The sequence below is a fragment of the Bufo bufo genome, chromosome 8, assembly GCF_905171765.1.
Source record: "Bufo bufo chromosome 8, aBufBuf1.1, whole genome shotgun sequence".
In the NCBI taxonomy this organism is placed as follows: domain Eukaryota; kingdom Metazoa; phylum Chordata; class Amphibia; order Anura; family Bufonidae; genus Bufo; species Bufo bufo.
In genome coordinates this window covers 130,219,513-130,245,021 of record NC_053396.1, presented here as the reverse complement: position 1 = coordinate 130,245,021, position 25,509 = coordinate 130,219,513, and the positions used below count along the sequence as shown (strand labels likewise).

The window sequence follows — 25,509 nt, the reverse complement described above, 5'->3', positions numbered from 1 at the left end:
TCCTCTGCAGTAAAAAAGATACGTTTGCCGAGGCTTATGAGCTGAGGGGCGGTGTTCATATGCTTTGGCAAACACTTTATATATATAAAAAATAAATAATTCCGGCAATGATTTATTCATCCACATCGATTGATGTGAATGGAGAAATCGGGTTTGCCAGGGCATACGGGCTGAGTGGGTTTGGATGTTGGGCAGAGCTCCTATGTCCTGGCAGACGCCTTTCCCCTTTTTTTTTTGCAAATTTTTTGGCAGAGATTTTTTCATCCACATTGATCGATGCGAATGAAGAAATCTGTGCCGTTCATTTTTTCTTTCAGCCCAGAGGCTGAAGGGAAAAATAAATCTCATTAGCCGTATGCTCAATATAAGGAGAATAGCAGAAACTCCTAATGCTGGCCATACATGTAATGATTGGGGAGACCCTCAAATGCCAGGGCAGTACAAACACCCCACAAATGACCCCATTTTGGAAAGAAGACACCCGAAGGTATTTCGTGAGGGGCATGGCGTTTTGTCACAAGTTAGTGGAATATGAGACTCATTTTCCGCTAACTTGTGCCAAAAAAATAAATATATTCTAGGAACTCGCCATGCCCCTCATGGAATACCTTGGGGTGTCTTCTTTCCAAAATGGGGTCACTTGTGGGGTATTTATACTGCCCTGGCATTTTAGGGGCCCTAAAGCGTGAGAAATAGTTTGAAATCCAAATGCGTAAAAAATGCCCTGTGAAAATCGGAAAGATACTCATTGGAATTTGGGCCCCTTTGCGCACCTAGGCTGCAAAAAAGTGTCACATGTGGTATCGCCATACTCAGGAGAAGTAGGGCAATGCGTTTTGGGGTGTATTTTTACATATACCCATGCTGGGTGAGAGAAATATCTCTGTTAAAGACAACTTTCCCTTTTTTTTTTTTTTTTTTTTTTTATATACAAAGGGAAAAGTTGTCTTTTACAGAGATATTTCTCTCACCCAGCATGTGTGACACTTTTTTGCAGCCTAGGTGCGCAAAGGGCCCAAAATCCAATGGAGTATCTTTCCGATTTCACAGGGCATTTTTTTTACGCATTTGGATTCCAAACTACTTCTCAAGCTTTAGGTCCCCTAAAATGCCAGGGCAGTATAAATACCCAACAAGTGACCCCATTTTGGAAAGAAGACACCCCAAGGTATTTCGTGATGGGCATGGCGAGTTCATGTAAAATTTTATTTTTTGTCACAAGTTAGTGGAATATGAGACTTTGTAAGAAAAAATATATATAAATATTATTATTATTAATAATAATATTATTATTATTAATTTTCCGCTAACTTGTGACAAAAAATAAAAAACTTCCATGAACTCACTATGCCCATCAGCGAATACCTTAGGGTGTCTACTTTCCAAAATGGGGTCATTTGTGGGGTGTTTCTACTGTCTGGGCATTGTAGAACCTCAGGAAACATGACAGGTGCTCAGAAAGTCAGAGCTGCTTAAAAATGCGGAAATTCACATTTTTTGTACCATAGTTTGTAAACGCTATAACTTTTGCGCAAAACAATAAATATACACTTATTGCATTTTTTTTATCAGACATGTAGAACAATAAATTTAGAGAAAAATTTATATAGAAATGTAGTTTTATTTGAAAAATTTTACAACAGAAAGTGAAAAATGTATTTTTTGCAAAAATTTCGGTCAATTTTGATTAATATCAAAAAAAGTTTAAATGTCAGCAGCAATGAAATACCACCAAATGAAAGCTCTATTAGGGAGAAGAAAAGGAGGTAAAATTAATTTGGGTGGCAAGTTGTATGACCGAGTAATAAACTGTGAAAGTAGTGTAGTGCAGAACTGTAAAAAGTGGTCTGGTCATTAAGGGGGTTTAAGCTAGGGGAGCTGAGGTGGTTAAAGGCTGTCCATGCCGTTCCGCAAATGGCAGAGCGCACACGGACGTCATCCGTGTTTTGCGGATCCGCGGTTTGCGGACCGCAAAACACAATGGTCGTGTGCATGAGACCTAATACACTAACAGGCAATGCATTACAATCCAGATGTATTGTAATGCATTGCAGAGGGGATCAGACCCCTAAAAATAAAGTCTGAGTGGGACAGAAATAAAGTTTAAATAAAAAAAGTTTTAAAAAATAAAATAAAAATAGGCCCCTTTCCCCTGGTTTTATATAAAAAAAATAGCACACACACATTAGGTATCACCGCGTCCATAACAACTGACTCGATAAATATATCACATGATAAACCCCGTCCGATAAACACCGTAAAAATTATTTTAAAAAAAATGTTTAAAAAAAAGCTATTTTTTGTCACTTTACAATCACAAATAGTGCAACACCGAGCGATCAAGAAGGCATATGCCCCCCAAAATAGTACCAATCAAACTGTCACCTCGTCCCTCAAAAAGTGAGACCCTACCTAAGACAATCGCCTAAAAAATAAAAACTATGACTCAGACAATGGAGACCCTAAAATATGATTTATTTTGCTTCAAAAATGCTATTATTGTGTTAGTGATATAAATAAAAAAAGTAGATATGTTAGATATCGCCGTGTCCATAACAACCTGCTCTATAAAAATATCACATGACCTAACTCTTCAGGTGAACACCGTAAAAAAAATAAAAAAACAGTGCCAAAAAAAAGCATTTTTTGTCACCTATCATTTAGGCCTCTTTCACACGGGCGTTGCGGGAAAAGGTGCGGGTGTGTTGCGGGAACATATGCGATTTTTCAGCGCGAGTGCAAAACATTGTAATGCGTTTTGCACTCGCGTGAGAAAAATCGCGCATGTTTGGTACCCAAACTTCTTCACAGAAGTTCGGGCTTGGGATCGGTGTTCTGTAGATGCAATTATTTTCCCTTATAACATGGTTATAAGGGAAAATAATAGCATTCTGAATACAGAATGCATAGTACAATAGGGCTGGAGGGGTTAAAAAAAAATAAAAAAAATATTTAAACTCACCTTAATCCACTTGCTCACGCAGCCATCATCTCTTCTGTCTTCTTTTTTGCGGTGTGTAGGAAAAGGACCTGTGGTGACGTCACTCCGGTCATCACATGGTCCGTCACATGATCTTTTACCATGGTGATAGATCATGTGATGACCGGAGTGACGTCACCACAGGTTCTTTTCCTGCACACAGCAAAGACAACAGAAGAGAAGCCGGGCTGCGCGATCAAGTGGATTAAGGGGAGTTAAATTATTTTTTTATTTTATTTTTAACCCCTCCAGAGCTATTGTACTATGCATTCTGTATTCAGAATGCTATTATTTTCCCTTATAACCATGTTATAAGGGAAAATAATAATGATCGGGTCTCCATCCCGATAGTCTCCTAGCAACCGTGCGTGAAAATCGCACCGCATCCGCACTTGCTTGCGGATGCTTGCGATTTTCACGCAGCCCCATTCATTTCTATGGGGCCTGCGTTACGTGAAAAACGCACAAAGAGGAGCATGCTGCGATTTTCACGCAACGCACAAGTGATGCGTGAAAATCACCGCTCGTGTGCACAGCCCCATAGAAATGAATGGGTCAGGATTCAGTGCGGGTGCAATGCGTTCAACTCACGCATCGCATCCGCGCGGAATACTCGCCCGTGTGAAAGGGGCCTTAAAGTGCAACATCAAGCGATCAAAATGGCTCATGCCCCCCAAAATAGAACCAAACTGTTATCTCATCCCGCAAAAAATTAGCCCCTACCCATGAAAGAAAGCTATGGCTCTCAGACTACGGAGACAAACTTTTTTTTTTTGTTTTAAAAATGCTATTATTGTGTAAAACTTAAGAAAAGTATACATATTAGTAATTGCCACGTCCGTAACGACCTGCTCTATAAAAATATCACGTGACCTAACCCCTCAGGTGAACGCTGTAAAAAAAAAAAAAAGTGCCAAAACAACCAATTTTTTTGGTCACCTTGCCTCAAAGTGTAATAATGAATGATCAAAAAAATCATATGTACCCAAAAATGGTACCAATTAACCTCCTCAGGACCGCCGTACGCAGGATTGCGTCTTTGCGGCGGTCCTGTTGTTCTGGGTGGACGCGCCGGTGCGTCCTCTCGCGAGACGCGAGATTTCGTGCATTGCCGGCCCGCGCATGCGCATCGCGGGCCGGCAAAAGTTAAAGAAGTATTTCGTCACCAGCCTGCCAGCCACGATCATTGGCTGGCAGGCTGGCGATTTTCAAAAAATCAAATCAGAAGCCAGATAACAGATCATATTCGTAAATATGATCTGTTATATGGCTTCTCTGCTTCTCTGCTGGTCCTTTTCGTCGGTTGGATCCAGCAGAGAAGCAGAGATTACTGTGAGTACCCACCAACACTACACCTTAGCCCCTGATCACCTTCCATCACCCCCATCATCCTAATTAACCCCTTGATCGCCCCCTGTCAATCACTTAGTGAAAGACAAAAAGTGATCAGTGTAAACTGTCACTTTTTTTTTTCACTAGTATTGGCTGTTAGGTTTTAGGGATAGTTTAGGCTCCTTGGTTAGGTAGTTAGCGTCAGTTAGCGCCCAGCCCACCGCAGTCACTTTTATTCGCTGTTTAGCGTATCGCTAATCAGCATTTGTACTTTTATAGTATCTGTAAGTGATCAAAACTGATCACGGTCAGATCTATAATAGTATTAGTGTCACCTTAGTTCGCCCTCCACTTAAAACGCAGTGTTTGCCCGATCAGGCCTGATCGGTCGCCCACACGTGCGTTCACCCACGCCCGCCCCACCGCAGTGACAAAAAAAAAAATTGTTTTTTGATCACTGCACATTCACTTTACACGCACTGCGGCGATAAAAAAATCAGTTTTGATATTTTTTTATCAACCGCAGCGGCCTCCGGTACTTCGCTAGCCTCCCCTTTGTAAGACAGGCTTGCTTTTTTTCTTGGGTAGTCTCAGGGAATACCCCTAAATTTAGTAGTCCAAAATGTCAAACAGGGGGTATTCTTCTGAAGAGGCCTACAGGATTCTGACCCAGTCGGATGAGGAGTGGGAACCCTCATCTGACGAATCTAGCGGGTCAGAATATGAACCTGTGGAAAGCAGTGGCTCTCTGACCCAAAGTTCGGACGAGGAGGTGGAGGTCCCTGGCAGCACCAGGCGTACCCGGCCCCGTGTCGCTAGACCACAGGTTATGCAGGATCCGCTTCAAGAGCAGCAGAGTGGGGCTGTTGCTGCCGGATCACGTGGTGAGGCATACACCAGCAGCGCAGCCCTTCCTGGACCTAGTACCAGCACTGCCGTACAACATGGTGACGTGGCGAGCACCAGAAGGGCAGTTGAAGCTGGTACGGTGGCACGTGCACTAGTTACCCCGTCGCAGCCACCGCGCAGACAGGCCCGTAGAGCCCCTAGAATCCCTGAGGTGCTGGCAAACCCTGATTGGCAGTCACCAACTTCAGCTGCACCTGTAGTTCCCCCTTTCACCGCCCAGTCTGGAGTTCGGGTTGAGACGGCTCAAATCGGTTCGGCCCTGGGATTTTTTGAGCTGTTCTTGACTGCGGAGCTCTTGGACTTAGTCGTGGCAGAGACAAACCGGTATGCCACACAATTTATATCCGCCAACCCGGGAAGCTCTTATGCCCAGTCTTTCCGGTGGAAACCAGTCCAAGTTTCCGAACTTAAAATTTTTCTGGGCCTTCTCCTCAACATGGGTCTAACTAAAAAGCATGAATTGCGGTCATATTGGTCCACGAACCCGATTCATCACATGCCCATGTTCTCTGCTGCTATGTCCAGGACACGATTTGAGACCATCCTGCGTTTCCTGCACTTTAGCGACAACACCACCTCCCGTCCCAGAGGCCACCCAGCTTTTGACCGGCTCCACAAAATTCGGCCCCTCAGACCATTTCAACCAGAAATTTGCAGATTTGTATACCCCCGAGCAAAACATCTGCGTAGACGAGTCCCTAATACATTTTACCGGGCGCCTTGGCTTCAAACAATACATCCCAAGCAAGCGTGCCCGGTATGGGGTCAAATTGTATAAGCTCTGTGAAAGGGCCACAGGCTGTACCCACAAATTTCGGATCTATGAGGGAAAAGATCAGACCCTGGAGCCGGTCGGTTGCCCTGACTACCTGGGGAGCAGTGGGAAGACAGTCTGGGACTTGGTGTCACCCTTATTCGGCAAGGGGTACCATCTTTATGTGGACAATTTTTACACAAGTGTGGCCCTCTTTAGGCATTTGTTTCTAGAACGGATTTGCGCCTGTGGCACCGCGCGAACTAGTCGCGTGGGCTTCCCCCAACGGCTTGTAACCACCCGTCTTGCAAGGGGGGAGAGGGCTGCTTTGTGTAACGAAGAACTGCTCGCGGTGAAATGGAGAGACAAGCGTGACGTTTACATGCTCTCCTCCATTCACGCAGACACGACAATCCAAATTGAAAGGGCAACCCGTGTCATTGAAAAGCCCCTCTCAGTCCACGACTATAATGCGCTCATGGGAGGGGTGGACTTCAATGACCAGATGTTGGCTCCCTATTTAGTTTCCCGCAGAACCAGACGCTGGTATAAGAAGGTGTCTGTATATTTAATTCAATTGGCTGCCTATAATAGTTTTGTTCTCTACAGTAAGGCTGGGAGAACAGGATCCTTCCTCAAATTCCAGGAAGAGATCATCGAGAACCTCATTTATCCGGGAGGTTCCGTGGCCCCATCCACCAGTGTAGTTAGCCGTCTACACGAGCGACATTTCCCCAGTGTCGTTGCTGGTACCTCAACCCAACCGCCACCCCGAAAAAAATGTCGTGTCTGTAGCAGGAGTGGAATAAGGCGTGACACCCGCTATTTCTGTCCTGACTGTCCGGACCACCCTGCCCTATGCTATGGTGAGTGTTTCCGGAAGTACCACACACAGGTACACCTAGCATAGGGATCACATCTCACCAGGACAGGCACACAGGGCTATTAGGGCCCTTTCTCTCACAGCTGCTGCAAACCTCTCCTTTCACCTGGGATAAAGTGCATAACGTACTTCGCCACATCTTTGGGCGATTTGCGCTTTGCACATTGTCCCATGGGGAAGGAGAGGTTTGTTCTATAAAAGTAAAAAAAACTAAACAAAAAAAAAATTACCGGTAAGTAAAAAAGTTAAAGTAGTTTAAAAAAGTTAATATGTTCTGTTCTAAAGTTAATAAAGTTATTGCTTTGCGGCCTGGTTTTTTCTTTTTTGTTTTGTTTTTTTTACCTTCCAGGTGGACCAACCGATCGACCAGCTGCAGCACTGATGTGCATTCGGACAGAAGCATTGCGCTGCTGTCAGATTACACGCAAGTCGGTGTATGCGGCGCTGCAAGACGAGATTTCTCCTCTGCAGTAAAAGATACGTTTGCCGAGGCATATGAGCTGAGGAGGTGGCGGTGTTCATATACTTTGGCAAACACTTTGTATATATAAAAAAAAAAATCCCGGCAATGATTTATTCATCCACATCGATTGATGTGAATGGAGAAATCTGCTTTGCCAGGGCATACGAGCTGAAGTGTGTATGGATGTTGGGCGGAGCTCCTATGTCCTGGCAGACGCCTTTCCCCTCCTTTTTCTTTTTTTGGCAGAGATTTTTTCATCCACATTGATCGATGCGAATGAAGAAATCTGTGCCGTTCATTTTTTTCTTTCAGCCCAGAGGCTGAACGGAAAAAAAAAATCTCATTACCCGTATGCTCAATATAAGGAGAATAGCAGAAACTCCTAATGCTGGGCATACATGTAATGATTGCGGAGACCCTCAAATGCCAGGGCAGTACAAACACCCCACAAATAACACCATTTTGGAAAGAAGACACCCCAAGGTATTCGCTGAGGGGCATATTGAGTCCATGAAAGATTGAGATTTTTGTCCCAAGTTAGCGGAAAGGGAGACTTTGTGAGAACAAAATCAAAAGAATCAATTTCCGCTAACTTGTGCCAAAAATTTTTTTTTTCAATGAACTCACCATGCCCCTCATTGAATACCTTGGGGTGTCTTCTTTCCAAAATGGGGTCACATGTGGGGTATTTATACTGCCCTGGCATTTTAGGGGCCCCAAAGCGTGAGAAGAAGTCTGGTATCCAAATGTCTAAAAATGCCCTCCTAAAAGGAATTTGGGCCCCTTTGCCCACCTAGGCTGCAAAAAAGTGTCACACATCTGGTATCTCTGTATTCAGGAGAAGTTGAGGAATGTGTTTTGGGGTGTCTTTTTACATATACCCATGCTGGGTGAGATAAATATCTTGGTCAAATGCCAACTTTGTATAAAAAAATGGGAAAAGTTGTCTTTTGCCAAGATATTTCTCTCACCCAGCATGGGTATATATAAAATGACACCCCAAAACACATTCCCCACCTTCTCCTGAGTACGGAGATACCAGATGTGTGACATTTTTTTGCAGCCTAGGTGGGCAAAGGGGCCCATATTACAAAGAGCAACTTTCGGATTTCACAGGTCATTTTTTACAGAATTTGATTTCAAACTCCTTACCACACATTTGGGCCCCTAGAATGCCAGGGCAGTATAACTACCCCACAAGTGACCCATCATTTTCCGCTAACTTGTGACAAAAAATAAAAAGTTCTATGAACTCACTATGCCCATCAGCGAATACCTTAGGGTGTGTACTTTCCGAAATGGGGTCATTTGTGGGGTGTTTGTACTGTCTGGGCATTGTAGAACCTCAGGAAACATGACAGGTGCTCAGAAAGTCAGAGCTGCTTCAAAAAGCGGAAATTCACATTTTTGTACCATAGTTTGTAAACGCTATAACTTTTACCCAAACCATTTTATTTTTACCCAAACATTTTTTTTTTATCAAAGACATGTAGAACAATAAATTTAGAGCAAAATTTATATATGGATCTTGTTTTTTCTGCAAAATTTGACAACTGAAAGTGAAAAATGACATTTTTTTGCAAAAAAATCGTTAAATTTCGATTAATAACAAAGTAAAAATGTCAGCAGCAATGAAATACCACCAAATGAAAGCTCTATTAGTGAGAAGAAAAGGAGGTAAAATTCATTTGGGTGGTAAGTTGCATGACCGAGCAATAAACGGTGAAAGTAGTGTAGGTCAGAAGTGTAAAAAGTGGCCTGGTCTTTCAGGGTGTTTAAGCACTGGGGGCTGAGGTGGTTAAAACATCAACTCTTCCTGCAAAAAATGAGCCCCTGCACAAGACGATCGGCAGAAAAAAAAAAAATATGGCGTTCACAAAATGGACAAACTTTTTTTCAAAAATGCTTTATGTAAAACTGAAACAAAGAAGTAGACATATTTGATATCACTGCGTCCGTAACAACCTGCTCTATAAAAATAGCGCATGATCTAACCTGTCAGATGAACGTTGTAAAAAATAAAAAATAAAAAGCGTGCCAAAACAGCCATTCAAGAAGAAGGGATTAAAATGGAAAATCTGCCAAAAGAGTGAAATTTTGAAATTTCATCTCCATTTTCCTTTAATTCTTGTGGAACACCTAAAGGGTTAACAAAGTTTGTAAAATCAGTTTTGAGTAACTTGAGGGGTGTAGTTTCTACAATAGGGTCATTTATGGGGGGTTTCCTTTATGTAAGCCCCACAAAGTGACTTCAGACCTGAATTGGTCCTTAAAAAGTGGGTTTTGGAAATTCTTAAACATTTTAAGAATTGCTTCTAAAATTCTAAGCCTTCTAACATCCCCAAAAAATAAAATGACATTTACAAAATGATGCAAACATAAAGTAGACATACAGTATGGGGAATGTAAATAAATATTTTTTTAGGTATCACTTTCGGTTTAGAAATTGCAAATTTTTCCAATTTTTTGGTAAATTTTGGATTTTTTCATAAATAAAGGTGAAATATATTGAGTCAAATTTATTACTGTCATGAAGTACAATGTGTCACAAGGAATGGCTTGGATAAATAAGAGCGTTCCAAAGTTATTACCAAAGTTATTGCCACATAAAATGACATGTCAGATTTGCAAAAAATGGCCTGGGCAGGAAGGTGAAAACTGGCCCGGGGTAGAAGGTGTTAAAGGCTATGTACACCTTTAGGCCCCTTTCACATGGGGGAGATTTCCGCGCGGGTGCAATGCGTGAGTTGAACGCATTGCACCCGCACTGAATCCGGACCCATTCATTTCTATGGGGCTGTGCACATGAGCGGTGATTTTCACGCATCACTTTTGCGTTGTGTGAAAATCGCAGCATGCTCCTCTGTGCATTTTTCGCGTAACGCAGGCCCCATAGAAATTAATGGGGTTGCGTGAAAATCGCAAGCAAGTGCGGATGCGGTGTGATTTTCACGCACAGTTGCTAGATGACGATTGGGATGGGGACCAGATCATCATTATTTCCCCTTATAACATGGTTATAAAAGGGAAAATAATAGCATTCTGAATACAGAATGCATAGTAAAATAGGGCTGGAGGGGTTAAAAAATGTTTTCAAATAATTTAACTCACCTTGATCCACTTGTTCGCGCAGCCAGCATCTCTTCTGTCTTCTTTTGTGAGGAATAGGACCTTTGATGACGTCACTGCGTTCATCACATGGTCCGTCACATGATCCATCACCATGGTGATGGACCATGTCATGAGCGTAGTTGCGTCATCAAAGGTCCTATTCCTCACAAAAGAAGACAGAAGAGAAGCCGGCTGTGCGAACAAGTGGATTAAGGAGAGTTAATTTTTTTTTTAACCCCTCCAGCCCTATTGTACTATGCATTCTGTATTCAGAATGCTATTATTTTCCCTTATAACCATGTTATAAGGGAAAATAATACAATCTACACAACCTTGAACCCAAACCTGAACTTCTGTGAAGAAGTTCGGGTCTGGGTACCACATTCAGTTTTTTATCACACGCGTGCAAAACGCATTGCACCCGCGCGATAAAAACCGAACAACGGAACGCAATCAAAACTGACTGCAATTGCGTACCTACTCGCGCGGGTTTGCCGCAATGCATTGGGACGCACCCGGACATGCTCATCTGCAAGGGGCAATGTTTTTTTTTTATTATTATTGCATTGTACTCATTTTGAGCTAATCATTTTTAAAATTTGTTTTTCTTAAAAAATTTGGAGCCTTTTTCTTTGTACAGGAGTAAGATGCTCTGACCTTATGAACGCTTATTATAGATAAATTCTTATCTACTTATAAGAATGTGGCTTAAAGGCTGTGTACACCTTTGATGGCATTTTTTATTGTTGCATTGTACTTGTTTTGAGCTACAAATAATTTTTAAATTATTTTTTTATAATGGATGAGCAGTTTTACCTGCACAGCTTTGAGATTATCTAATAGCAGGATCTGTATTTTCTCTGTGCTCAGATAGGTTCCTTATCTCTGACCTTATAAACATTCATTATAGCTCAGTTCTTATCTTACTGATAAGAATGTGGCTTGAAGGGAACCTGTCACCGGGATTTTGTGTATAGAGCTGAGAACATGGGTTGCTAGATGGCCGCTGGCAGATCCACAATGCCCAGTCCCCATAGCTCTCTGTGCTTTTATTGTGTTAAAAAAACGCTATGCTAATTTACCTGAGATGAGTCCTGTCCCTGACTCCTCTTAGGTCAATTTGCATATGTATCAAATCGATTTTTTTTTACACAATAAAAGCACACAGAGCTATGGGGACTGGGTATTGCGGATGTGCTAGCGGCCATATAGCAACCCATGTCCTCAGCTCTACACACAAAATCCCGGTGACAGGTTCCCTTTAAATAAGTGTTTATGACCTTTTAGTAATTTAGAGATAATTAAAAGTACAAGTTCACAGCTAGAAAACAGTTAACCCTTTGTCACAGAACAGCTCAATATTTTAATGAAGACAGATTGAAAAAAATTATTTTAAGCCCAAAATGAGTAAAATGCAAATCATAAAAATAATTGTCTCCGAAGGTGTACATAGCCTTTAACTACACAATTGTTCTTGTAAATACAGATCGTACTCAAAGAATACCCAATGGTGAGACCTTGTTTTACAGCAAGTAAGCTGGAAAAAAGGATCTCAAACAAAGTTTTGTACAAAGCATTCAGAAATTGACTGAACCATTTAAATTGATGTTAATGACCAGAACCCCATAAATAATTCTCACAGCATGACCTTAAAATGAAGACTCAATGTTATTTTTTTTTATAGCAGAAAGATCGAACTGGAACATAGACACTGTAATAAAAGCATAACACTTCCATAACAGTAGTTGAGACCCATATACTCTTGCAAGTGGGATATTACTTTTTTTTTTTTTCAGTCAATCATTCTTAAAAAATTGGCTAGCGGTCCACAGCTGAAAAATCTGAACGTACAATGATTTCACAATTTTTAGATCTCTTTCTAACATACTTAGGTTCACAAGGCCATGTGGGGTCCAGGAAACAGTCCGTGAGACAACTTACTGCATCATAGGTGATCTATGATACTGTGAGTTGAAGCAACTGTGGGTCTAATGTCCCATATTTAAAAATGCTGGGAGTATGGGACAGCAGAACCATGGTAGGGCTTGAACTCACAGCATCACAGATTACTATGGTGCAGTGAGTTTGGTTCACATGCGCCTGGTCGGCCCGAGAAATTTGGCAGGCACACGGACTACATTTCGCAGACCACATACAGCCATGTGAAAGCAGACTCAGACAGGTTTCCATGTAGGAAATTACAATGGTCATACTTGTTACTCACTTGAAAATTAAGGAAAGAGCAGTTATCTCAAGTTGGCCTGCGCTCTCCTATATGGAAAAATGCAGGATTAATAAAGCAGAAATCAAACAGATGAATATGGATTTCCCATATCATAACTGGAAAATGCAACTAATACAGTATCTTTTTTCATATTAAGAAATGGTGTGATCTCTTTCAGCTGAGTGTAATTGACTATTCAGAGGCTCGTGTGTGAAAATTAGAGTCCTGGAGCTGCCAAAACTTCAAACAGATGCTAGGTTTTGCAAGTGACCCATTACCAAATTTTGTATTTAAAGGGAACCTGTCACCAAAAAAACACTTACTAAGCTGTTAATAGTACCTTATAGTGCTGCATAGTAGTTTCCTAATGCACTTTTTCATCGTTTAGCCGCATCTAGCCTCCTTGAGAAATCTATGTTTTATTCAGCCGCTGCCACCAGCTTCAAGTCAGGTTTGAAGTCAAGGGGTCAGCGGCCTAGGCGTCTCCAATGCTGCTCTCCCCGCCTCCCGCCGCCTTTATTGACACGCCGGATCTCCGTGCCGGGACCGCGCTCCCAGCCCGCATGCGGAGTAAAGGGCTGCTGTAGAGCAATCCCGGCTCCGGCTCGTACACTCAGCCGGCTTCAGTTTCGCTACTGCGCATGCGCCCGCCAGCCTTACATACTAGCGCAGTTACAGAAGATGGCGGGCGCATGCGCAGTAGCAAAACTGAAGCCGGCTGAGTGTACGAGCCAGAGCCGGGATCGCGCTACAGCAGCCCATTACTGCGCATGCGGGCTGGGAGCGCGGTCCCGGCACTGAGATCCGGCTTGTCAATAAAGGTGGCGGGAGGCGGGGAGAGCAGCATTGGAGACGCCTAGGCCGCTGCCCCCTTGACTTCAAACCTGACTTGAAGCTAGTGGCAGCGGCTGAATAAAACAGATTTCTCAAGGAGGCTAGATGCGGCTAAACGATGAAAAAGTGCATTAGGAAACTACTATGTAGCACTATAAGATACTATTAACAGCTTAGTAAGCGTTTTTTTGGTGACAGGTTCCCTTTAATTTACCCATGTAAGGCTGAGTTCACATTTCAGTTATTTGGTCAGTTATTGCAATCTGTGATTGTGAGCCAAAACCAGGTACAGGTCAAAAACACAGAAAAGGTGCAAATCTTACCATTATACCTCATCTCAAAGTAGGCTTCACATCTGGTTTTGGCTCACAATCAATGATGGAAATAACTGACCAAATAACTGAAGTGTGAACTCAGCCCAAGATAAACCTCTTTAGAGACTGAAAGGAGATCTTACTACTTGAAAGTAGTGTGGCTGCAAGGCCAGCATAGCCCACAGACATGAGGGCCACTCATATACAATTCTTTTAAAGACCTAAGGCATCTAAAATAGACACATTACTACTTCTGACCCCAAGAACAAGAGACAGTCTCTAGTGAAGGCTCTTGGTTATATAGCCAGATGTACACTGTGTAACTAGTTACTCTGCAGGCTGCCTTCCACCACAACGGTACATGCACAAGTGTACACACTGGTTTCACAGTGCGGGTCATGCACATGGCAAAAAAGTCAGATTCGGTCAGTAAGCCACCGTCCCTTAGGAAAAAAATATCTGTATATCTGTTTGAAACTGGAGGCATATGCTCTCCATCTCTCTCTATGCAAACCCCATCACAACAATGCCTCAGCCATTACACCATTGAGGTCAATGCCTGAAAAATGACACAAACACACTCACAGCAGCTGGCTTACCTTAGGATCTTCTAATCTTTCCAAATATTTCTCGAAAGGGCCTTCTACATACTAAATAAGGGACAGATATAGGCAGTTAGGAAATATGTTCACTCACCCCTGCCCCCCAAAACGTATTATCTTAACTCCCTTAAGCATCAGCACTGGTATTCTGGACAGCATCAATGAGCGCTGTGTATACAGATCAGGAAGCGCTATGCCGCTTCCTGTCCCGGCCCAGTGGTCATGTGATCACCGGGCCGGGAGAGTCCAGGAGCTGTCGGGTCTTCCATAGACCTCGATCAGCCCTGCATTGAGGCTGTACAGCGCTGTATTATGCTGTACAGCCGCTCAGGGTGCTGTATTTCCCCGGTAACTGGGGCTACTATGTCAGTCCCAGTTACAGGAGAAATCAATAGTGAAAAATGAAGTCAAATGTTCCCCAGAGGTCTTGTATGACCTTATGGGGCACACAAAGTGTAAAATAAAAAAAAGGTTTCACATGTAAAAAATAAAAAAAATACCCGATTAAGTAATTAAAGTTAAAAATAGGAAAAAAAATAAAAATAGACATGTCTGGTATTGCCGCGTTCGTGACGGCTGGCTCTATAAATATATCACATATCCACCCCGTCCGATAAACATCATAAAAAATAAACTGTCAAAAAGCCATTTTTGTCACCTTACATTACATAAAGTGCAACACTAAGAGATCAAAATGGCTTAGGTCCCACAAAATGGCATCAATAAAACAAACAGTCACCTCATTCCACAAAAAATGAGCCCTACATAAGAAAAATCGCTCAAACTATAGCTCTCAGAACATGGAGACATTAAAACATTTTTTGTTTCAAAAATGCTATTATTGTGTTAAAGGGACACTGACAGGCCCAATAAGCATATTTAGGTATATATATGACAGTACAGGTCTTATCAAGTGTATTAAAATCATCTAAGTATCCCCCCTGTCCACCTTATAAATACCGAAAACTAAAGTTTTATAACCTGCTTGTCTCGTCTCCAATCTGCCCAAGGGGCGGCGTTTCATCTCAAAATGAGCCCAGCCAGCCGCTCCCAACTGCCGTTCTGAAGCCCCGCCCAGCTCATCAATATTCACTTCGCTGGGCGGCGGCTACAACTCTCCCCGACTCAAGATCCTGCGCATGGGCAATTCAATCCTCTGGGCACGTCCTCAGTCTAATCTTCAGCGCATGCGCCCGGCCGGGGTCACATCGCACCTGCGTACAGACAGTCTGCGTCTTAGAGGCCGCTGCAGCCTCTGCTTTATGCGCATGCGCCGGGCACTTGAGTCGGGGAGAGTTGTAGCCGCCGCCCAGCGAAGTGAATATTGATGAGCTGGGCGGGGCTTCAGAACGGCAGTTGGGAGCTGCTGGCTGGGCGCATTTTGAGATGAAACGCCGCCCCTTGGGCAGATTGGAGACGAGACAAGCAGGTTATAAAACTTTAGTTTTCAGTATTTATAAGGTGGACAGGGGGGATACTTAGATGATTTTAATACACTTGATAAGACCTGTACTGTCATATCTATACCTAAATATGCTTATTGGGCCTGTCAGTGTCCCTTTAAAGTTAAATACATAAAAAAAAAAAAAAGGATACATCTTAGGTATCGCCGCATCCGTAACAGCCAGCTCTATAAAAAATATCACATGACCCAACCCCAGAGAGACTGTACAAAAAGTCATATGCACCCCAAAATAGTGCCAAACCGTCATCTCCATAGACTTCTGTATTTAGAGACCATTCTGTCTAGTTTAATTTCTTCCGACTGAGATAGTCCGCCTCTAGATTCAGCGACCCCTTGAGATGGATCGCCAAAATGAATCTTACGTTTTGTTCTGCCCAGTTGAAGATCTTGGTAGATAAGGCCAGGAGATTTTTCAACTTTGTCCCTCCCTAATGGGAGAGGTAGGCAACGGTCGTCCTGTTGTCAGAAAGGATTTTTAGGTGGGAACCCCGAAGATTTTCTTCCACCATCTTTAGGGATTCCCATACTGCCCTCAGTTCTCTGAAATTTGACGACAGAGCTGATCAATTGGGGCCAGGAGACCTAATAGTAATAATCTCCCATTTTCACTCCCTATCCTAACGGACTTGCGTCCATCATGATTTGTACATAGGGCGTTCTCTTCCATACTACTCCCCTGGAGAGGTTCCTTGGGACTGTCCACCAACATAGTGATGTCTTTACCATGTGAGGAATTGACACACTGTAGTCTAGAGTAACCTGTTGCCTGTTCCAAAGTATCCAAGTCTATAGAGGTCGAAAATGCAGTTGACTCCAAGGTACTGAGGTTATGCATGATGTGAGTAGGCCCAGATGACTCATTGCTTCCCTTATGGAGCAGATCTTTTGAAACATTCTGACATTCTCCCGTAGCGATTTGATTTTCTTGGGGAAGAAAAGTGGATTGAGTATGAGAGTCTAGAATCACCCCCAGGAAACGTATTTTTGTTGACTGTTGTAGATTTGATGATGTTTACTATCCACCCCAGTTTTCCCAGTGTTGACAGGAAGGTGTATAAATCTGCCAATAGGTGGTCTACGGAATCGCCAATTAAGAGAAAATCGTCTAAGTATTGGACTAAGATTAGTCCCCTTTTCCTCAAATATGCCACCATCTCGACTAAGAGTTTGGAGAAAATCCTGGGTGCGGAGGAAATTCCAAATGGAAGGGCCGTGAATTGATAATGATGTATAAACCCTCTGTGGTCTTTGATGGCGAACCGCAGGAATTTTTGGTAAGTGACACGAATTGGGACATGGTAATAGGCATCCTTTAAGTCCACCGTGCACATTAAGAAGTCTTTTCCTATTAAGGGTATTATGGACCCCAGGGACTCCATCTTGAATTTTCGGTAAGATATGAATTTGTTCAGGGATTTTAGATTTATTATGGTTTGGAACGAGACCCCTTTCTTTTTTACTAGGAATAGATTGGAGTAAAAACCTCTTCCTTGCTCTTGAAACAGGACTTTAACTACCACTTCCATTTTTAAGAGGTCTTGCACGCTCTGCCAGATCTTGTTTTGAGCAGTCAGAGACCTGAGGCTGGATACAATGAACTTGTTTGGGAGGGACTGAAGAAAATTCTATCCTGTAACTGGATTTTACAAGCAGCACATTGTTGCCTTGGTAGCTTGCACCTGCGATTCTGTCTGGAGGTGCTGTTCTTTTCTTTGGAGATCTAAAAATAAATAAATTATATAAAATATATATATATATATATATATATATATATATATATATATATATATATATATATATATATATATATATATATATATATATATATATATATATATTTTTTTTTTTTTTTAAAAGAATAAGGCGTCCTCTGTGAAACTTGGCACTCCCCGCCCACCCCTTGGTGCTTTGAGTCACAGTAACAATGGAGCTGGACACTCCGTGTTAGAGTAGGTCCCATCTGATTAGAAGCCACCTTGACGTCTGGTAGATGGGCCCAACATATTTTTGATCAATTATATGCGCAAAGAGCTTCTAACCCTGCTTAATAGAAAGTATGGGCGTCATGTATTTGACCCTGTTTACACATTCACCTGTTCACCCAGTCTTAGTGCATTTAGTAGTGTGCTGCTACTTTTTTCATGTTTTTATACATTGTTGCCTTGGTAGCATGCACCTGCGATTCTGGAGGTGCTGTACTTTTCTTGACCTCAGATCAGTGTTGCTCCTCCGCTTTATGCCGGCCAGAACGCCTCCCAGTCACTTCCTGCATCCGCCGGAAGTGACGTATTTTTCAAAGCGCCGACCACGCAATCCCAGCTTAACCCTCCAGGGGCAAGGCGGGAGATGTCGCCCCGGGAGCAGCCTCCGGATCACCAGAACAAGCCCTCCCAATTCCCCCCTGCTCAGCGTTCGTACGGGACCGCAGGGGGACACCACGATCCATCATGGTGTGCGGTAGGATTCCCATCTTCATCTCCCTGGACAAAGGGAGACCTTTCTCCGCCCTGTCCTCTGTAGGGACAGGAAACTGGTGTTGGTGGTGGGGGGGGGGGGGGGGGGGATTTAAAGCTTTCTATGTTCCTGCCCCTACAGAAGTCAGGGGTCAATCTCCTTGTGTGCCGTCGTGGTGATATGGAAAAAATTATTAACCACCTCCCCTCCGCCTGTTGACTATAAAAGTCCGGGAGGTGGTTCTTTACCTCTGAATGGACGTTTCTGAATACTATAGCTCTCAGAACATGGACACATTAAAAAAAAAATTTGTTTCAAAAATGCCATTATTGTGTAAACCTTAAATAAGAAAAAGTATACATATTAGGTATCGCCACGTCCGTAACTATCTGCTCTATAAAATGTCACATGACCTAACCCCCTCAGGTGAACGCTGTAAAAATTGTTTGGTCACCTTGCCCGATGAAGTGTTATAAATGAATGATCAAAAAAATAAAATAAAATCATATGTACCCAAAAATAGTACCAATAAAACTGGCACCTTATCCCCTAGTTTCCAAAATGGGGGTCACTTTTTGGGATTTTCTACTGTAAGGGTGCATCAGGGGGGCTTCAAATGGGACATGGCATCTAAAAACCAGTTCAGCAAAATCTGCCTTCCAAAAACCATGTGGCGCTCCTTTTCTTCTGCCCTGCCGTGTGCCCATACAGCAGTTTATAACCACATGTGGGGTGTTTCTGTAAAACGCAGAATCAGCGTAATAAATATTGAGTTTTGTTTGGCTGTTAAGCCTCGATGTGTTAAAGAAAAAAAAAAAAAAAGAATTAAAATGGGAAATCTGCCAAACAAGTGAAATTTAAAGATTTGATCTCCATTTTCCTTTAATTTTCATTTAATTCTTGTGGAACGCCTAAAGGGTTCACAAAGTTTGTAAAATCAGTTTTAAGTAACTTGAGGGTTATAGTTTCTACAATGGGGTCATTTATGGGGGTATCTACTATGCAAGCCCCACAAAGTGACTTCAGACCTGAACTGGTATTAAAATTGCTTCTAAAGTTCTAAGCCTTCTAACTTCCTAAAAAAATAAAATGTCCAAAATTTCCAAAATGATGTCAACATAAAGTAGACATATGGGGAATGTTAAGTAATAAATATTTTAGGAGGTATTCCTTTCTGTTTTAAAAGCATGATGTACAATGTGTCACGAGAAAACAATGTCTGAATGGCTTTTCTAAGTAAAAGCATTCCAAAGTTATTACCACATAAAGTGAGATATGTCAGATTTGCAAAATTAGGCCTGGTCAGGAAGGGGGCAAATGGCCCGGATGTGAAGTGGTTAAAATGGAAAATCTGCCAAAAAAGTAAAATTCTAAAATGTAATCTCCATTATAGGGGTTGCATAAGCCCACGACACCACTATGCAGGTGAATCAAGGAGATGCCTTTTCATGTCCTAATGGATAGTGGCACATCCAAAAAACAAGAAAAGGCAAGCTAGTGGCTGGAAGCTGGTAAGCTTACAGATCCACTTTAATAGTAAGGGCAGTGCACACCTAGTTGCTAGCAATACGTGCATGTACAGCGAGATTCTGCCAAGTGCAGAGGACTACCAGTTCTCCAAGAAAACCTACATAAGATTGGCACAGAGTGGAAGGGAAGAGGTATACATGTTCAGAAATACACAAAGGGGGAGATTTATCAAAACCAGCCTTTTGCATGCCAGTCTCAATATCCACTGCACTGCCAGAGCACCCTCCAGCAGCCTGTGCACCTAAGATTAAATCTACGCTAGCTTTTATCAGACACAGATTTCAGTCATCATTTATGCCAGAAAGAAAGCATAATGTCCCTGCCCATGCCATTCCTCCTTTTCAGAAGGTGGCATTGAATGGCACCTGCACAGACAATTTTACATAATTGTCTTTAATAAGTCCCAGCGTCAAAGTTTGCAGCTTTTACGCCAGTTTTCTAGCATATGGAAGAAGAATCTTAGATCTCCATTTTGTTAACTTTTTTCCAAACTGCATTATTGGGGGAAGGGGTGTCACTGTTTTCCCCAAAGTAAGTAAACACTATGGAAGCGGGAATCTGGTGGTTTTTAATAATTCAAGGATCCAAACCAAAAAATGTTTTATTACAAGTAAAACGTATGTAGCAAACTTAGGTTAGGTTTTAAAATTCAGGAATCAAATGATACTTTTTGGTCTCTCAACCAATTTGGTCTCCATCTGGAGCAGTGCAAATCATATAGGTGTTAGGATTCACTACAGTATTCATACAGTATCATTTACACACTTTTCCAAGACAAGTTAATTGCATACTAACTTACAGAGTCAAAGAGCTTTTCATTCTTCCTCATGTATGACACGCACATTTTCCGTATTTCATTGTGGTGAATCTGACAGTAGAAAAGCTGAAAAAGAGGCCCATAGCAAACAAGCAAAATGTGAAAAATGTAACAAAATTACATGCATGTTCAAAAAACAAAAGGAAAAACAAAACAATCTAGCTACATAACCCAAACTGTTCGTACAAAACATACATTTACAAAGACTGGCTTTTCCCCCTTTGCACTAGCGGACGATGCGCATAATTTATTACACGGAATGCATCTGGTCAAATTAGACGCAACTCTGCTAGTCTGTGCACCAGGATTAAAATCTACTCCAGACCCTGCGTGGAGTCATTTTTCGCCAACATTTACGCCCATTTCCAGGCGTAAATGTCCCAGCCCCTATCGAATGTGGCACAAAAACATTTGTGTGAAAAAAAAAAGGCCCTAGTTGCAACTTTTTACACCATAATCTGGCACAGTTCATAAATGACCTGCACTGATTAATAAAAAGACACTGAAATTTGGGAGTGAGAAAAAAAAAAAGCCTGGAGGAAAGTTTCTAGTACTTTCACACTAGCGTTTTTCTTTTCCGGCATTGAGTTTCCTCCTAGGGGCTCAATACCGGAAAAGAACTGATCAGTTTCATCCCCATACATTCTGAATGGAGAGCAATCCGTTCAGGATGCATCAGGAGGTCTTCAGTTCAGTCATTGAACAGCGTTTTGGACGGAGGAAATTCTGCAGCATGCTACGGTATTATCTCCATCCAAAATATAACGGATCCGTTTCTCTGGATGACATCCGGAGAGACTGATCCGTTCTTGAAATGCATTTGTAAGATGGATCCGCATCCGGGTCAGTCTACAAATGCTGTCAGTTTGCATGCAGATTGCCGGATCCGGCAGGCAGGTCCGGCGACTGAACTGCTTGCCGCATCACTCTGCTGCAAGTGTGAAAGTAGCCTAACTTCAACTTTCAGATGAGACAGATGTGCCCAATTTTTGATGCACAAGGGGGAGTTTCATCATGACGGCACTTCTTATAAATGAAGCCAGCCCGGCTATCAGCTGTGAGAGTTGCTTATCAAACCGCTGGCAAACTGTAATTTTTGCAGATGCATGTGGCTGTTCTACAAATTATAGAACGTGTCCTATTCTGGTCTGTATAATGGGCAAGAGTAGCCCTTTCTATTGATGCGAGCTCCATGGGAGACAGCTAGCAATAGTCATTGGAAAAGGGCTGCATAATATGCATGTCGGCGCTATATGCGAGTAAAATAAAAAACTGGAATGAGAAAAATACGGAATGCCCATGGCAAGTATCCATAACTTGTGGATCCGTTGCATGCAGAGTGAAATATGGAGACGGCCATGTGCATGAAGCGTTAGGGTACTTTCACACTAGCGTTATTCTTTTCCGGCATAGAGTTCTATCACAGGGGCTCTATACCGGAAAAGAACTGATCAGTTTTATCCCCATGCATTCTGAATGGAGAGCAATCCGTTCAGGATGCATTAGGATGTCTTCAGTGCAGTCTTTTTGCCTTTTCAGGACGGAGATAAGCAGCATGCTGCGGTTTTATCTCTGTCCAAAATTCCGGAACACTTCCCGGATCCGGCATTTTTTCCCATTGAAATGCATTAATGCCGGATCCGGCATTGCGGTCTGCGCATGCTCAGACCTAAAAAAATGCGGAATTTTTATTTTTTATGCCGGATCCATTTTTCCGGATGACACCGGAGAGACTGATCAGGCATTTTAATGCAATTGTCATACGAATCAGGATCCTGACCAGTCTGACAAATGCCATCAGTTTGCATACATTTTGACGGATCCGGCAGGCAGTTCTGGCGACTGAATTGCCTGCCGGAATCCTCTGCCGCAAGAGTGAAAGTAGCCTTAGGCATATGGCAGGCAAGCTCAACCTGCAGCCCTCCAGCTGTTGTAAAACTACAACTCCCAAAATGCCCTGCTGTAGGCTGTTTGGGCATGCTGGGAGCTGTAGTTTTGCAACAGCTGGAGGGCTGCAGGTTGAGCACACCTGGCATAAGGAAATTGGTTTGCTCAATCTGCGTAACCTTGAGAAATAAGGTCGCCCATAGGCCTCTATGTTAGAATTTATAGATACCACACAGCGCACTTTATTGGAGATGTCTCTGCATGGAATAATGTAGGAGACTGAAGGACACCATACAGGAGAAACGAGTTATGACATTTATCAGTGTCACAGAGGCCAAAAGAACACATCTCTGGCTTCTGCCAGGTCTAGTGAATGGTAAGCTTTCCTGCCACAAGGCAAAGAGTCATTTCTGCGCTGCGTTCAACACTGTCAAGTGCGTAGCGGGGAACAGGCCATCGGCCCCAACAAGTTTACAGACATTTACGCCTGGAAGCAAGTGTAACTTTTGGCAATGATCTAGTAAACATAATTAAATCTTGGATATACCTAGGGTGCAATATTTGGTATAAAGATGGTTCTAGAGAACTCCTGTGCCATGGTTTTCCCACCCAGATGCATATAGTGAGGATCTATACATCGCTGTTAGAACACCTCACTGTCCTATCGGCTCCACTTTTAGGCTGTAAGGGTGACACCCCGGTTTTTACTACTAAAAAGGAGTCTTCTGCTATTTTTTTAGAACCGGAAAACTCAAATACCATCATAAATCACATCTTCTCATTCTCTTGCCCATAGACCAGGGGTAGGCAACCTCCCGCACTTCAGGTGGTTTGAAACTACAACTCCCAGAATGCACACTTGCTCTGCTCTTCTCATAACTCCCATAGAAATGAACGGAGCATGCTGGGAATTGTAGTGCCGAAGATTGCTGACCCTGCCCCAGACTAAGGCTCCATTCACACGTCCGCAATTTCGTACCGCATTTTGCGGAACGGAATTGCGGACCCATCCATTCCTATGGGGCAGCATGATGTGCTGCCCAGACACGGAATTGCGGATTCGCACTTCCGGGTCCGCACTTCCGTTCCGCCAAAAAATAGAACATGTCCTATTCTTGTCCGCAATTGCGGACAAGAACAGGCGTATTCTATTAGTGCCGGCAATGTGCGGTCCGCAAAATGCAGAACGCACATTGCCGCTTTCCGTGTTTTGCGTCTCCGCAAAACACGTTGCGGACGTGTGAATGGAGCCTCAATTTTGCAGACCACAGGGTTAGATCCCTTGTTTAGGGATCATACAAAAATCGTACCAGGACATTGAAACATTACTCCAACCAGGGGCTGGTCTAGTTTTTCCACACGGACTTCTGCACAAAAGGGGAGTAGAACTTGAGTAAAAATTTTTTTTTTTTTTTTTTTTTAACAAAGACTCCCAACTGTGACAGAACCTGAAGGACCCTGGCAAAAGTCAGTGGGGGACATTTACTAAAATGGCTTTTTGCCAGCCTTAGTTGTTTCCCCTGCTCTGGCATATTATACAGCTAATTTAGGACAAGGCGTTATAAATTTGGCGCACATATGGTAGTCCGTGCTCCTGTCTAAAAAACACTATGCCCAGGGGGTCGATGTCGTTTTTCAGCTACTAAATTTGCGGCTGGCCGGAGTTCCAACCCTACACATCTCAGGAGGAGAGGACGGGGTAAAAACACTACATTTATGTCACAGGATCAAAAATAACAAAAATCCCCAAATGCCCGTCTCCAGACACTGGGCACATTTACTAAAGCATTTGTGCCCGTTTAGTGTAATAAAATGCTGTCTTATTTAATTTTTTTGTCGCATTTACTACTGAAATTGCACCCGTTTTTTGAGGCTTTGACTATTTTGATTTGATAACTTCTGCGACTTTTTTCCCAAACTATTTATGTACGTGCACCTTTTTTTCCCCACCTAAATTTGTCCCCAAAACAGTCTAATTTCTACTCGATTCCAGGGCTGGCGTACTTCAGTTTTCAGTGGTGATTGTGAAGTGCAATTTAGGTTGTTTTTTTTTGCGCAATTAAAAAAAAGGGGCACTTTCCAGGAGACATGAGACTTTTCTCTGCAAAGATGCCACTTTTTTTTTTAATGCACAGATACATTAGACCAATCTTAGTGAATAGTAACCTGTTAAACTGAGAAAACACCACTAATAAAAAATACACCTAGAGGAGTCCTAGTAAGACGACTTCTGAGTAGCTGAGGTAAACTCTGCATGGAGGGCATGCACTTCCCTTGCATATGAGAAGACCCATTCACCTCATACCTGCTCGGACACGGCTCTGAAGAGGCAGGACGCGTCCTTGGCTGTTAGTTTTCGGTACAGTCCCAGGCTCCCCAGATACTCGTCCATAGTCACCTCGTTGAGGGACTTCTGGCCGAAGTACTTCTTCCAGCCCTTGTGCATGACGGCAGCCGTGGCCTTCACTCCTCGCAGTGCGGCTGCTCGGCGGCTGCAGCCCCTTTTATGCCCTCCCTGACAGGCGGAGGAGCAAGTGCACCCGCTCCTCAGCGCAGGAGTCACAACCTTCTGCAATGTATACGTCCGGCAAATGTCCAACCGGAACCGGCCAGAACATCCTTCCTTAAAGGGCAAAGTTAATGGGAGGGGGAAGATGAAGGAAAAGAGGGGACAAAAAAAACTACCATTAACCAACCATGCAATGGTCGCTGTGAGGGGCTACCACATTGCCTGGGCTTGCACAGGGTCTACATGGAATAGATTTCAGAGCTTCTGTGACTGAAAACCTATACTACCAGGAGTAAAGGGTAGTCACACACTATGCCCTCTGTGGTGTGCCCAAACACATTTAGGCAACAGTCCCATTCACACATGGCAGTTTTCTGTAGACCACATCATGGACCAGGTGTGGTGGCGGACTTCAGAGGCACCACACAGGAAAAGAAAATG

At 42.9% G+C, this 25,509-nt stretch overlaps 1 protein-coding gene across 1 annotated transcript in view; it reads right to left on the bottom strand.

Moving 5' to 3' along the window:
- LOC120977577 (putative bifunctional UDP-N-acetylglucosamine transferase and deubiquitinase ALG13) overlaps nt 1-25,005 on the bottom strand; it is a 104,606-nt gene extending 79,601 nt beyond the window's left edge. The window contains exons 1-4 of the mRNA XM_040405575.1: nt 24,865-25,005; nt 20,655-20,738; nt 14,404-14,454; nt 12,657-12,703 (exon numbers count right to left, since the gene is read on the bottom strand). Coding sequence (XP_040261509.1) covers nt 12,657-12,703; nt 14,404-14,454; nt 20,655-20,738; nt 24,865-25,005 — 323 coding nt within the window. The remainder of the gene's footprint in view (nt 1-12,656; nt 12,704-14,403; nt 14,455-20,654; nt 20,739-24,864) is intronic.
- Nucleotides 25,006-25,509: the final 504 nt, after the last annotated feature.